This window comes from Patiria miniata, unplaced genomic scaffold (genome assembly GCF_015706575.1).
Source record: "Patiria miniata isolate m_02_andy unplaced genomic scaffold, ASM1570657v1 HiC_scaffold_13, whole genome shotgun sequence".
Lineage (NCBI taxonomy): Eukaryota > Metazoa > Echinodermata > Asteroidea > Valvatida > Asterinidae > Patiria > Patiria miniata.
This window is the reverse complement of record NW_024037051.1, coordinates 19,201,738-19,217,811: the sequence shown is the minus strand read 5'-3', so window position 1 is coordinate 19,217,811 and position 16,074 is coordinate 19,201,738. Positions and strand designations below refer to the sequence as shown.

The following is a 16,074-nucleotide window of genomic DNA, read 5'->3' as shown; positions in this document are numbered from 1 at the left end:
GCAGAGTGGCAAATTAAGAGCGAGCCAGGCGGGGACGCGTGGCGTGACTGAACAAATCGGGCCGGCGACATCGGAAAAGCCGTGTCATGGCAGTCGGCAGGCATGAAGAGCGCATCTTCGTACAGGTTCAGGGCATGTGGTCCACTCGGGGGATCACGGCTTAGGGTGCCGCCTTGTTCCTCCCTTAGCTCTTTGCTGTGACCCATCCGATCCCTGAATGCTTGGCTAGCACTTTTCGATTTGTTTTATCCTCTATTTTTTCAAAACTTTGGTTAGTTTGATATATACATCTGCTCGGCAGGTCTATACGGTGATATTAAAAACGAGACAAAGGTCTATATGTCATAAATCAATGAATATTTGATAATTGACTATAATCAAAATGAAGGAGACTTGTCTCCGTGACACCCAGACTAGATCTGGGTCTGGATCTAGGAGTATTTGGATGGATTCTTCACCATTTTATGAGAATATTTCCTTTGAGTGTACTGACAATATGGCGGGGAATTGTTTAGCCTTGGCGGAGGTTTGCACTCTCTGAGTACATTCTAGTTTTACTGATGTTCGTTTGGGGGGGGGGGGGGGCTCATGCCATATTTTCAATGGGGAGCGCCAATAAAATCCTAAAATCATTCACACTATATTAACTAATACACCCTTGTCACGGCTATTTCTTAGTTTAGGGGGAGACCGTTCGCATGTACATCACAATCTTTCTTTTTTGCTAATGCAATTTTTTTTTACGGAATTTATTTTTGGGGGGCTAGACACAATTTTGGGAGGGCTACAGCCCCCCCGTAGAACCGCGCATGGGCGATTTGGGTTAGAGTACGTTGGGTTAGGATTGGGGAACATCGGCATTGGGAACATAGCTATGCACCCATCGTATCCGATGTTCCCCAATACCGGCATTATGTTCCCTAATACGGCAGGTTACGAAAGACCGAAGAATGGTCAGGATCTCGAGGTCAAGACGCAGTCGTGTTTTGGGGGCCGTATCATAAGTCCGACGCCTCATAGGTCCGACGCCTCATAAGTCCGAAATTTCGGACTTATGAGGCGTCGGACTTTTGAGGCATAACATTTATTTATTCTGCTTCATAGGTCCGACGCCTCATAAGTCCGACGTCGGAAAAACAAGTCGTTTAATTTGTCGGACTTACGAGGCGTCGGAGCTATGAGGCATCGGAGCTATGAGGCGTCGGACTTATGAGGCGTCGGACCTATGAGGCGTCGGACTTATGGGCCTTTATTCGGTTAGGGGATGCGATTTTGTCGGACTTATGAGGCGTCGGACCTATGAGGCGTCGGACTTATGAGCGGACCCCGTGTTTTGTTAGTCGCCGAATCTGACTTGCAAGTCAAAGGAATAATCAATAGACTATCAAAAATCAGGATCGGTCAGAAATGAGAACCGAATAAGGGATGCCTGAGACCAATAAATGTACACATGGAATGATATGTGTCATTTGGGATTCAAGGGAACCATCATTTATTTTATAAGCCAAGTTTACTTCTGTTTATTTCCGAAAAATTTTGGAAAATTGATATTGTGTTATTTTATTACATATATATCAGTATGAAGCACAATTAAGGATTTTTTAAAAGGATTTTTAGGCAAATTAATCAGTCCAATTTACATATTTATGAGCAAAAGTGTGATGTCATTTAAGGCTGAAATCTCTGATGTTATGGCTATTGCAGAACCAAAAGTTGCACAAATTTTGAAATTTTCATAAATTTTCTTTTCTTTTCTTTGTTGTTTCAGTACAAGGCAGTAAGCCAATGAGCACACTTTTCTCACAAACGTTTTCAGTTTTACAACAGAAAACTCCTAAACTGAACATTGTCTTCCTGAAATGACAACACATCAACAGCCCCCTCAGTCGTTAGGAAAAGAATGGAAAAATTCTAAGTGTTTAAAGAAGAACACTTTTCAATAAAAGTAACCAAAAAGGGAGGTCAAATAGTTTTCTTACATTCTAAGAGGAGTTGAAAGTTGCAGAAAAATTATGTTCCCAACTCAAATTCAAAATGACATTGCTATCCACTCTAGCTCTTCAAAATATCCTTCATTTTTCGCCCTGAATAACATGCACATTGAATGGAAGAAAACTTGATGTCAATGACTACACTTCCACTCAGCAGACTCTATTTAAAGGGAATATACATCATTTGCTTTTGCTGTAATTTTCAGAAATGGATGGAATTGGGGGGTTGGAAATATATAGCAAATATAGTTACACTGACTTTTTTGAGGTTTTGGGTTCGAAAATGCTATAAAACCAAGAAAAACGATCATTTTCCTGTAGTCTGGTTCCCTGACTCCATATAAGAAGAAACAGAGCAGTTTACATACATTGGGGAATTGTAAGGTCAGGGAACCAGTCTAGCTGGCTCGTACCCGTTCATAGGTTTTTAATTGATTGCAAACAAGTGCGATGGTCAATTGGGGCCAGTATTTGAAAAAAAAGCCAGTTGTTTCCAACGCTGATCGGCTGATCAGCGTTGGAAATTGATACAAAAATACCACTTTTCTTGAAAATGACAGTATACCAGATGCCATGATTTTACAGGATGCTTTACACTGTCATTCACTAACAGTCCAGCAAGGTATTTCCAAATGATTTGGAAGTTTTATTTGTTGATGTTTGCAAATGTTGTATTTTCCCTTTAAAAAGACATTCATAAATACCCAAGACAGTTTACAAATTCCTATTGGTCAAGAGTCTGTTTTAAACGGTTGATAAAGACTGGCCGGCTAGTCTTGAACATTTTTTCCAGCATCACATGAAATTTGGACTCCTATGAAATCCAGTGCATTTTAACCGATTTATTGGTTGAACGTTCACAATCCTAATGTGAGTCGGTACTGCATAGTCCTAAATTCACAATAAAACGGCGCAGCAGCATTCTGCGCCAAACTCGGGCAGGACGGGCGAAAATCTCTGTATAAGGAGTTGTTTACGACTACTTGCGAGAGGGACCATAATATAGCTTGAGGGGTGTTTCGAAAAACTTGAAGTAAAAATTGTTGAACAAAATCGTTAGAAAATTTATAATTTTTGACTTATTTTGACTTTTTGACCGTCAAGGTTTATATGAATGGGAATGTGCTTGGCCAGTATTAAACAAGTCTGTTTATTAGACCAGGAGGGGGTCTGGTCGCCAACAATATCCCCCTCGCCTTCGGCTCAGGCTACAATCAGTGTCCATTCCTCCAGCCAGTCTTAAAAGGACTTGTTTAAAACTGGCCAAGCATATTTATTCCCTTAATAGAACTCAACAGTAGCTCTGGCAATTTAAAGGGTATGTACAACATTTGCTTTTACTAAGGGAATAAATGTGTGCTCCGGAGGTTTTTATCACTCGTTTAATACCGCTTAGAGTCTGGGTGCTGATAATTACCCGAGCCGGAGGCGAGGGTAATTTTCAGCACCCAGACTCTAAGCGGTATTAAACAGAGTGATAAATACCGACCGAGCACATATTTATTCCCATTCATAAATACCTTATCCGTAAAAAATATATCAAATAATTCGTTCAAAAAATCCCGATTTTGTTCAACAAGTTCACTTCATGCTTTTTGAAACATCCCTCTAGCAAAATAATGGAGTGTTCAGCTGGCGAGTAAGATGTAAACAACCCTTTTATGGAGATTGACACGCGCGTAGCATGTTCTGCGCGATGTCACGCAGAACGCACCTGGGGCGTTGCGTTTTGAATTTAGAACTATAAAATTCTGTCTCACTTGTAGTGTTGCGCATGCCTACGTGAGGATTGTGAACGTTCAACCAATGAAACGTTAAGAGGCACTGGATTTTTAGGAGTCCACATTTTGTTGTGACACTGGAAAAGTGTTCAAGACCAGCTAGCCATGTCTTTATCATCCGTTTAATACCGGCCACGTGACGGGTTCTCGACCAATAGGAATGGCTAAACTGTCTGAGGTATTTATGAATACAATTTTCAAAAAAAAATTTGGACTTGGGGATAAGTATGTTATAGCAAATAATGTCAAACTGATTGTTTCGCGTTTTGGGCTTGTTATTGCTGGAGGAAAGAAAACCAATCATGTTCTTGTAGTCTGGTTCCCTGACCACACTTAAGACGAAACAGAGCAATTTATAGACTTTGGGGAATTGTTAGGCCAGAGAACCAGTCTAGCAGGTGTACCCCTTCACAGGTGTGTAATCAATTGCAAAGACAATGCGCAATAGCCAAATAGAAAAGTAGGAGCAGTTTTTGAAAAAAAAAAAAGCCAGTTTTCCCCCGACATTGGTCGGCCGACCAGCGCTGGAAAAAATACAATTTTTCTTGAAAATGTCAGCAGGAGCTACGATTTTAGAGGATGCTTTAGACTGTCATTCCCTAAGAAAAAACAATCCAGTACGGTATTTCGTTATAATTTGATCGTTTCGTTTTTTTTTATGTTTGCAAATGTTGTATCGTCCCTTTAAAGGGAAAATACAACATTTGCAAACATCAAACAATAAAACTACCAAATCATTTTGAAATACCTTGCTGGACTGTTAGTGAATGACAGTGTAAAGCATCCTGTAAAATCATGGCACCTGGTATACTGTCATTTTCAAGAAAAGTGGTATTTTTGTATCAATTTCCAACGCTGGTCGGCCGACCAGCGTTGGAAAAAAACTGGCTTTTTTCTTCAAATACTGGCCCCAATTGACCATTGCACTTGTTTGCAATCGATTACACACCTATGAACGGGTACAAGCCAGCTAGACTTGTTCCCTGACCTTACAATTCCCCAATGTATGTAAACTGCTCTGTTTCTTCTTATATGGAGTCAGGGAACCAGACTACAGGAAAATGATTATTTTTCTTGGTTTTTATAGCATTTTCGAACCCAAAACCTCAAAACAGTCAGTGTAACTATATTTGCTATATATTTCCAACCCCCCAATTCCATCCATTTCTAAAAATTACAGCAAAAGCAAATGATGTGTATTCCCTTTAAGGGACCCATCTTGTTTGGTTGGGTCAGAAACATTTCCGAAGGAGCACGCCAGCTACCTACTCGTCGTGGTGACCGTACACCCTCCGCAGTTTCTCCCGCTTGTTGCGGTTGCCGTGCTTCTTCCAGGGCTTGTCTGCCAAGCGCTGCTGGCTGGCCGACAGCTGCTGGGGGGATGACTCTTGACCTCTGACCCCGCTGGTGCCGCCCCTGGGGCCGATGGCTCCCTTGGTGTGTGACGCTACGGTCTTCTGTGCAAAGAAGGCCTCGTCTATCTTGCTTGACGTGGGTTGCTTCTTCAGCTGCTCAGTTAAAAGAAGACGAAAAAAAGGAGGGAAATAATCTACTAAATTATGGCTCTGTCAAACAAGCACTATTTTATCAAGGGAAGGGGTGCCTCGGATTGTCTATTTTGGTAATCCTTACTTTTAGGACACCTCTATGTTTTACAAGTTCTGTTCAAAACTGACTTTTGCAGATGACTGTCCAGTACCAAAGTGACTTTTGCAGGCTAAAGCAGTCTTTTTTCTTCATATAAACTCATGTTAGTTGTAGTTTGGAAAGCACTTTCGAAGAAAATGTGACTTTCCTACCTTTTTTCGCAGTCAGACGTGCATGTTGTAGTTCTCACACGCGTGAAATCCTACATAATGAAACCCCGATGCTGATTGGCTGCTTAAAAAATTAATTAGTCTGGTTCCCAGACCAAAAGATTCTGACTACTCCTAAATCTTTTGGTCTGGGAACCAGACTAAAAAAAATAAGTTAGTCTGGTTCTCAGACCAAAAGATTCTGACTATTCCTGAATCTTTTGGTCTGGGAACCAGACTAAAAATAAATAAGATGTTTTATTTTTTTGTCAGCCAATCAGCATCGAGCTTTCATCGCATCGAGCTTTCATGTTTGCCATCTTGGTTTTTGAGTCTGTTTTCTGGTTGTCATCGTCGTCTTTTACCCCTGAATTTCCCTCATAAATCAAAGCCCTGCCCTCTTTCCACAAAATTAAACCTGCTGATATTCAAGAAGGTGTCATTGCCAATTGTTCAGATGTGCCAAGAAGTATCAGAATGTCAATTTTGAGTGTCATTTAGTCAACTGTTTTGGTGAGTCTTTCCTTCCTATATAGGAACGGGGTCCTAAAAGTAAGGATTACCTCTATCTTTTATTACTTGTTTTGACTTTTGGACTGAAAACGTTTGATTTTTTTGTTTGATTTTTTTCTAAATGGGAATGTGCTTGGGAGGTTTTAAACATTATGTTTAAGACTGGTTGGAGTCTTCGCTCGTACACCCGCCCTAAAAACAGGACGCTGGGATACTCTGATGAATTCACGCTCTGATTGGTTGGATTCTGCGTGACCTGTGACCTTTGCGTCATCAAGGTCATGACTCTGCAAGGTTTGAAACGGCCGTTAAGACTGATTCATTACTCTTTTATTCCAGTTTAGAGATTTATTTTTTTTCATTGAAAATCTTAATAATGTAGGAAATTCTGTAAAACTTATCTGTGTTGTAAATTTACCAATTCCCGTCACTTGCTCAGGCTCTGTGTCGAATCACGAACGGTTCGGATTGCATTCAATTGCGATGCTCAAAATTGTGTCCACACTGTCCGCAATGAAACAGAAATCACATCCGGTGTGGAACGTGCTCATTTCTATTGAAAGTTTTCGGATAGCATTTGCGCACATTGTCTAATTGCGGTCTTGAACAGCTGCAGCCAGATGCTTTATACATAGGTCATAGGCCACTTCCTTCATAAGATTCTGTGAAGCTCATCAGAGTATCCCAGCAACCTGTTTGCAGGGCGGGGGTACGAACGAAGTTGGAGTCTGGAATGCTGATAATTACCCTCGGCTTGGCCTCGGGTAATCATCAGCATTCCTGACTCCAACCAGTCTTAGACATAGTGTTTAAAGGGAAAATACAACATTTGCAAACATCAAAAAATAAAACTACCAAATCATTTTGAAATACCTTGCTGGACTGTTAGTGAATGACAGTGTAAAGCATCCTGTAAAATCATGGCACCTGGTATACTGTCATTTTCAAGAAAAGTGGTATTTTTGTAACAATTTCCAACGCTGGTCGGCCGACCAGCATTGGAAAAAACTGGCTTTTTTTTTCAAATACTGGCCCCAATTGACCATCGCACTTGTTTGCAATCGATTACACACCTATGAACGGGTATGAGCCAGCTAGACTGGTTCCCTGACCTTACAATTACCCAATGTATGTAAACTGCTCTGTTTCTTTTTATATGGAGTCGGGGAACCTGACTACAGGAAAATGATTGTTTTTCTTGGTTTTTATAGCATTTTTGAACCCAAAACCTCAAAAAAAGTCAGTGTAACTATATTTGCTATATATTTCCAACCCCCCAATTCCATCCATTTCTGAAAATTACAGCAAAAGCAAATGATGTATATTCCCTTTAAAACCTGCCAAGCACACATTTATTCCCTTATTTAAGACCGGCCACGTGACGGGCTCTCGACCAATGGGAATGGGAAAACTGTCGTGGGTATGTATGAATGACGTTTACACGGCAACCGTTCCCCTACGTACTTTGGTTCCTTCGTCGGTGATGACAGGCCCCGAGGCTTCCCGCTGCTTCCTCGCCGTGTCGCCACCACCACCACGACTCACATCCATCTGGGAGAAGTCCTGAAACTCGACGGGATCGATCCCTGGTGGGGGGTGGCTGTACAGCAGTTTGCCCTGTGACGTGAAAAAAATATATAAGGCGAAGTAAAAAAAAAAACATGTTTAGCGTCCCCGCCCGCTTCCTTTTTAGAGGCCTTTTTTTTTTTTTTTTTTTTTTTTTTTTTAAAAGACAAAAATTGATAATTTTAACGCAGAAGAGATGTTCGGTTCTGCATAGTTACATCATTTTGGTCTCATTTTCTGTTGCATCTTGCCCATAAGAAGCCAATATGTCATTTCCCGAGTCCAAGTGGCGGCCATTTTGAAAAAAGCTGGTAACCATCTTGAAAAATAGCCCGGCAGCGTTGTCTTGAAAAATGTGTCGGGCGGCCATTTTGAAAAGAAGAAAAAAAAAAAAGGGCCTCCTCCTTCCTTTTTGTCAAAGAGGCAGGACGCTAAACATGTTTTTTTTTTTATTTTGCCTAACCAAACTCCTTGTAATGAAGATGAGGTCCAGTCAACCAATACCCAAATATCAACTGCTTCGAACTGTGTGTACATGTGGTATAAACGAGCTACCCAAGGTGATCTGCGGAATGTTCTATTTTTTTTTTCTGAGACAAAGGCAAGGGGCAATAGAAGACTATTCAACCACCTACAGCAGTCACTATTTGTGTATTATATCACATCTCTCGCTGGTTCTCCATCCTGGTTGGCTAAAACACGGTCATGTGTTGTTCACTAATATAGGCTAGTGCATGAAATTCGCGTCAGCATGAACTAGACAGGTGTCAAGACATCGCGCGCGTAATTTCCGGAATATAGGGCCCGATTGGGCACTATACTTAACATTTTTTGACAATTATTTTTTGCTTAAAGGGTAGGACATCATTGGCTTTCGCTTTAATTTTTAGAAATGAACTATTTGAGGGGTTAGTATAATATGATCAAATATTGTTACACTGACATGTTTGAAGTTTTGTGTTCGAAAATGCTGGAAAACCAAGAAAAACAAAAATGTTCAAGTAGTCTGGTTCCCTGACTCAATTAAAATTGAAATGGATCAATTTATAGATGCCGAAAAATTGTGAGGTAAGGGAACCAGTCTAGCTGGCCTGCACTCGTTCATGAACATGTAACCAATAGCAAACACAATTTGGACTGAAACAAATGGTCAATTTGGAGCAGTTGAAAAAATAGTTAGGTTTTTCCAACGGTGGTCGGCCGACCACCGTTGGAAATGAATACAAAAATACCATTTTCTTGAAAATGACTTCACACCAGATGCCATAATTTTACAGAATGCTTTAGACTGTCATTTACCAACATCCTAGTAAGGTATTTCGTAAAAACTAGGTAGTTTTATTTTTCGATGTTTGCAAATGTTGTATTTTCCCTTTAACAATAAAAACCTTCCCTATAACGCGGTGATGCCCCATCAACACCTGTATGCTTGTTCTCACAGACATCTGACTGCCATGTCAGCCGCTATGCATATATTACTATTCAGAGCAAGGCTGCTGTTGTATTGTCAGTTTGGGCACCCACAATTATGATTTTAAAAAAAAGGGAATATTATATGAGACGTTATCGGCCATTCGAGACACAAAATCTGTGGGTGAGGTGCTATATCATAAGCTGTTGACATGTAGGATACAGCATCAGATAAAACATTCATTTATTTCCATGAAACTTTTTGTTATTATAAGATGGAATTTTGCGTTGGGGTGATATAATTTAAATTAGGTTTTGCCCTTCAACGACGCTGTTTTCAAACACTGTATACTCAGTGTGTTACCTCCCGAGTGAAAGTTGGAAAAAATCACTCGGGTGGGACTCGAACCCACGACCTCCTGCTTTCTAGTGCAGATGTCTTACCGCTCGACCACCGAGCTAACGGGATCGGTTGGCCGGTTCGAATCTGATGTACATAGCAGCGGGTACCGCATAAACTATTATAAGATGGAATTTTGCGTCGGGGTGATATAATTTAGGTCGTGGGTTCGAGTCCCACCCGAGTGATTTTTTTCCAACTTTCACTCGGGAGGTAACACACTGAGTATACAGTGTTTAAACGGCGGTGAAGGGCAAAACCTAATTCAAACTTGTTGTTGTTTGTTATGTGTTCCATTCATTACTCCAGACTCAATGACCATTTGCTGCCTAAACTCTTCGACAACAGTAAAAGCTGAAGAATTTGTTCACCTTGACGTAGTCTTTCAGGACGACTCTTGCTGCTCTAGGGCAGTCTGGGATACCATGGTGGGTCATGAAGCCTCGCATATCTGTCAACATGTAGAAAAATCAAAGCAAAAATAATGTAGACAATTTAAAGAGGTTGTGGAATGCTCGAAGACATTTCCGTCATTTTTCGGGTATATGTAGCCTAAGGTGTGATGAAATAAAAACGACTATTGTGTCTGTCATGAAATGAGTACAAAAGGTACTTTTGAAAGCTGTTTTTAAAGTCCTGTCATGCCTGTTTCGACCCGAACGTGCAATTTGTGCACAAGTCGTCGTTGCGGGCAGCAAACAAAACACAGTAAATCCTGACGTAAAAAAACAGGACTCCCGATGCAGAGTAGCATAAACGAGTCCTGTTTATTACGTCACGATTCACTGTGTTTTGTTTGCTGCCCGCAACGACGACTTTTACACAAATTGCACGTTCGGGTCGAAACAGGACCTGAAAAATAGCTCTCAAAAGTACCCTTTGTACTCATTTCAAGACAGAAACAAAAGTCGTTTTTATTTCATCACACCTTAGGCTACATATACCCAAAAAATGACGGAAATGTCTTCGAGCATTCCACAACCTCTTTAATAATGCATTAAAATGGGAACGTGTAACAGGTAAAAACATATCCAAATAAAACTTTGTAAAGTCTATCCTATTGGGTCTGTGCTCCAACGAAAGAGGCCACTTTTTCCCAACCTTTGGAAGGGACACACCGCGGACGGGGCTCACCGTGTGTGCGTATTTGCGCGCGAAGTGCAGACGGCTTATCGTGAATGTGCACCAAGTTATAGCGTCTTCACGTGATCGACAGGGGTCGTCGGCACGCGAATGCTTTCTTATGTCTGTTTCGATGGTACGGTCTCCTCTAGACTAGTCCCCGCCATGGGCGTTGCGAGGGGGGGGGCAAGGGGGGATACTTGCCCCCCCTGGAAAAGCAAAAAAAAAAAAAAAAAAAAAGGAAGAAAAAGGAGAAAAAAAAAAGAAAAGAAAAAGAGGCGTGAAGATAAAGTGGTGTAAATTTAATGAGTTGGGGGGGGGGGGCAAAATGTCCCTGCCCCCCTCTAAAACTGATAAATCGAGAATGTGTTGAGAAATACAAGCATTTTTTGGCAAAAACAAAATTTTGCCCCCCTCTAGAAAAAATCCTGGCGACGCCCATGGTCCCCGCCCCCCCGCCCACATATGGTTACATTCAAAATCGTCAATGGATGGACCAGAAACCAGTCTAGGTCTCCCCCAACTTTTCTTTTCTGGCCGTTGAAGGGGTACTTGTGCACGGAGCCCACTGACTTCATCAAATGATAGTTGCAGGATGACATAATTATACGGGGGGAAAAAGCTGCAGTCTTTAAGATTTTGAAGATTTTCCAGCTGATTTTTAATCCGTCGCACTCAAATGACGTCACTTTCAACCAATTGTCACGTGCATCGGCATTTTGGGCATAATATGTGACGCATACCAGCTTCGCCGTATTTCGAAGAAAATTTTGAGCGACATGAGCGCGTGTTTGGACAATTTTGGACACTGCGTGCAGACACACCTGATTGCATTTAACACGCAGTTGAAATTTCTACTACAAAATACTACAATAGGTTACACATTTTTTTTAGAGTTTGCGATGAACTGGTTGCCCACTGTGTATATCAGTTTTAAAGCGGCAATGATGATTTGTGCTTACAGGCGTAGGCGTTGAGGAACTCCCTTGCCGTGGGGATCCTGTTAGCATCTTCCCCATCACGCGGCTTGATGATGTTGATGCCGTAGATGCTGTTCAGGATGTGTCTGGGGATGCGCTGACACAAGTACGGTGGGGTTAAGGAGAAAATGCTGAACTCTAGCAAGGGCCCAGTTTATCTAATTATTATGTGACGATTAATTATATAATTTGACGATTAATAAGCCTCTGTACTGATGACGTAACACTTTGTTAATACGTGTGTACTTTCCTATGGTGCTCAGTGGACGGTAGACGTCACAGGGAGAAAAAGTGGACCCCAAATTTATCGAATGACCCACTGGTGAATAGTCTGAGTATCAACCATTAACCAACGTCTGATATATGAGAGCGATGCACATTTTATGTGACCCTGCGCCAGCCAATCGGAGTCAACTTTAGAAATTGTGACGTCGTTTCGATCAGAAACATGGACTAAGCTGTGGATTGGTCACCTTTGGCTGACATGGTTTCGTAATGTAACAATGGGTTACTGAAGACCCTATATAGAAGGCGCCAGCTGAATGGTCAGAATCTGGAGGTCAAGAGGCAGTCTTGTGTTGCATAATTTAACGCCAAATCTGCTCGCATATCACAGACCCTTGCTGTGCAAGGGGATATTTCATAGTCCACTGGCGCAGTCCTTCTGATTTGAGGTGTGCGATTGCACCCCCACCCCAAGGCTTCCCGAGAAGTGCGAATAATCGCACGTCTGAATCCCTCTGTACAGCACACCTCCGCATACATTTACGGCATTATTACACTTCTGTGAGCTTTTAAAATGGTTTTACTGTAAACCGTGATGAATATTATAGAAAAAAATACCAGATTGGTCAGTCCCTGTTTGGACCACAGAATCACAAACATAGAAAAATCACACGCCTAGAAAAATCACACGTCTAGAAAAATCACACCTCTAGAAAAATCACACCTCTAGAAAAATCACAAGCCTAGAAAAATCACACGCCTAGAAAAATCACACGCCTAGAAAAATCACACGCCTAGAAAAATCACACGCCTAGAAAAATCACACGCCTAGAAAAATCACACGCCTAGAAAAATCACACGCCTAGAAAAATCACACGCCTAGAAAAATCAAACGCCTAGAAAAATCAAACGCCAAGAAAAATTGCATGCCTAGAAACATCTAGGTGCATATTTCCACACGCCTGTGATATTCAAATCAGAAGGACAACTGGTGAAGGGCAATATCCAACGTTGAAGTTCACAACAAATGCTGTCACATTTTGTACTTGACTCAATATGCCTCATGATGACGTCACACTTTGTTTACGTGTGTGCTTTCCTATGGCGCTCAGTGGACCGTGGGCCCCCACTGGCTCCATAGGAAAGTGCACATGTAAACAAAGTGTGGCCTCATCAGTACAGAGGCTTAATAGGATACATTTAAGGTGTTAACCCTCTCAAAAATCACCTTTTTCCACATTAGGCCAAAAAAAAAAGTCTCCAGTTTCTGGTATGCGCGCGCGTCGCCGTAGCCATGCGCGTCGGCAAAATGAAAAAGTTTTTTTTTCAATACAAGATGATGTCTCAAAACCGCCAAACTCACTGGTTTGACCGGAATCCTGCTGCTGCACAATTTTAACGTGTCTTTAGATGGGGTTATGATCGAGAATAAGCTTTATGTGGCCTCTCTGGACTCCCATATATTTGCACTAAGTTTAGTCGGGCACCATTTGTAGTCATCAGCCGACATTTGAAGCCCAAAAAAAAAAAAAAAACCAGGTCAAAAAAAAAAAAAGCCGCGTCGCCGCACCACTTTTGGGGCAAGTTCCATACCAGAAACCGGAGACTTTTTTTTTTGGCCTTAGGCAAAGACATCCAAAAATATGACAACACATCCTCAGCAGAGAAACTTGTGACCGAGCATAACATTTTCCGAATATCTGGAGAAGGCTTGATGTGATAAAGGATATGAGTGAGGTAGGAGGCATGAAGTCCCTGAGATGGTCAATGCACAGGATGCCATTGACGATCATCTCTGCCTTGGATGAGACCATGGACGGCATGACCAGACCGGGACAGTCACACAGGCACATGGTGGGCTCCACAAACAGCGTCTGGGGATGAGAACAACCGTAATAGAGAAACTGAAATATGGCAAAAAAATCGGAAAATATGCCGAAGAAAAATACGTGTCCGAAATCTGGGCAGCGCTGCATTACATACATGTACATGCATGTACAATACACTTCATGCCCAATTTCCGGACACCTACTCCTGCTTTATTTTCGATTCAAACAAAATTTTACGATGAAAAAAAAATGGTCAGTGTCTTCATTGTATAAAATGCCCGAATTACGGTTAGAGTGACGGAGTCATCAATAAAGAAGTTCACTTCTTACTTGAGAAAGTCTAGGGAAAATCCGCAAGACAAGGCACCGTTCATGGTGCTTCAATCATGTCCATTCAACCACACAACTCCACTACTCCACTTGCATTCATACGTGGGAAAAAATCAGGTATTATCGTCTTTCTCTTCTAACAAATGCCAGTGAAATGTTTCGCTAATGCTCTCTTCGCTATCCTCGAGATAATCATCACGATTTTTAAGGCATTGTATTTTGTATAACTAAATTTGAAACCTCCAAAAATCGCACAACATAATGATTTTATCCACTGGATCGTTCACAAGGCTACCCGTTCGGGGCCGTTCCCGACCGGCCATGTGCCAGCAGACGGTACGGTGCGGTACGTACGCTGGTACTCATTGCGTGCAGTACATGCACGCACGTGCGACACAGTATTTTTTCCATGTCGCCTGTCAATGTTTAACCTTTTGTCCAGCCGGAAAAGGCTCCGATCAGTGTTATGCCCTGTGTTTCTACCGTTGAAACACTCCAAAAACGACTGGTGAAAGAGATTAAAACTGCGTTCGCGATGATTTTCGCGTGCCATTTCCATCGACTTTTCATCGACTTTTCTTCGAAATTATGATTGAAATAAAATGACATTTTGTGAGAAAAATCCTTACTAAATCAAATTTTGTGGGACACACTGAAAAAAAATTGGAAATTTCGTTGGAAAATTCAAAAAGTCGGTTTTCCGATTAAAATCGGAAAAGTTTCATCTCTGCGTAATAGAGAAACTGAAATAATAAAGTCAACTGGCCTGGAGGAGCTTTTCTCGGGCTGTGCCAAATATACTGATTATTGATTATTCAATCATCAACTGAATATATCCGAATGGCATTTATTCCAATACATATGTTTAAACATGTGCAAATGCACGATAACCTTTCTCCGTCTTGCATGAAAGTCTTGCATGAGATTATACAAATCCTCACTTGGTCGTGATTGTCAATAGAAATAACAATTTCCCATTTTGTTGAATGTGGAAGGGTCAAAGGGACCAGACTTCATACATGTAGGAGTCCAAATTTCATGTAACGCCAGAAAGTTTTAAAACAGCCAGCCGGTGTTTGACCAACCGTTTTAGACAGGCCACGGTAAACTGTCTTAGGTATTTATTAATAGCCCTTTACATGGTCTTTTTATTAAATTACCACGAATGAAAATGGTATACCATACCTTTAAAAACATACACTAGAAAGAACAAATTATATCAAATGGAAATAATCAGTATTTTCCAATTTCAATTACTCCTCAAATAAAAAAAATAGTGAAATACTTGAAATGAAGAAATAGTTAAATGAATATGACTTGAAGTTTTGCGTGGCGGTTGAGATAAAATTGAGGACATTTTAACACCATGTGGAAAGAAATCTCTTCAGGAAAGAAGCGTGGTTCTGAATAAGAACTCGACCAACCGGTTCTTTTCAGAACCATACTTTTTCCCAGAAGAGATTTCTTTCTACATGGTGTTACCTGAAAATTTCCTCTATTTTAGTTAATCAACAGCAAGATCAATTAAAAGTGTTGGACTTTTTCAATATCCACGACTTTTGTATTCGTTTAATTATACTAAGTTAAATTAACTACCTGGAAATGTTTTGTTCTTCCCGGGGTTGCTGACACGGGAACTTTCTTCTGTTGCATGATGGCATTAATGGTGGAACTTTTACCGACATTGGGATAACCGACCTGCAAAATAAAAGCAAGAACCAAATTTCAAAGATCACGCATGTAATGTAGGATCATTTGCTTTCTGTATAATTATTTTTTTTCATCTGAAACAACAACAGAATAGCTCAAAATCGTAAAGGGTCCATTCGTGAGGTGACTTTTTCTTAGGAACAACTTTCAACTTTCAACTCCTCATACAAATTGTATGAAAAATATTTGACGCCCCCTTTTGGTTAATTTTTGTGGGGAGTGTGTGGCCTACTGGTTAGGGTTCGTGACTCATGATCAGAGGGTCCGGGGTTCGAATCCGGCCACTGGCCATATATTGTGTCCTTGGGCAAGCCACTTCACCCCACTTGCCCCTCTCCACCCAGGAGTATAAATGGGTACCGGCATTAGCTGGGGAGTAACCTGCGATGGACTGGCATCCCATCCAGGGGGAGTAGAAATA

The 16,074-nt window shown here is 41.2% G+C and overlaps 1 protein-coding gene across 1 annotated transcript in view; it reads right to left on the bottom strand.

Moving 5' to 3' along the window:
- Positions 1-4,971: 4,971 nt before the first annotated feature.
- LOC119721456 (large subunit GTPase 1 homolog) overlaps positions 4,972-16,074 on the bottom strand; it is a 29,744-nt gene continuing 18,641 nt past the window's right edge. The window contains exons 9-14 of the mRNA XM_038191537.1: positions 15,540-15,641; positions 13,515-13,658; positions 11,542-11,665; positions 9,829-9,908; positions 7,546-7,698; positions 4,972-5,280 (exon numbers count right to left, since the gene is read on the bottom strand). Of these exons, the coding sequence (XP_038047465.1) occupies positions 5,038-5,280; positions 7,546-7,698; positions 9,829-9,908; positions 11,542-11,665; positions 13,515-13,658; positions 15,540-15,641 (846 nt within the window). The 3' untranslated portion in view covers positions 4,972-5,037. The remainder of the gene's footprint in view (positions 5,281-7,545; positions 7,699-9,828; positions 9,909-11,541; positions 11,666-13,514; positions 13,659-15,539; positions 15,642-16,074) is intronic.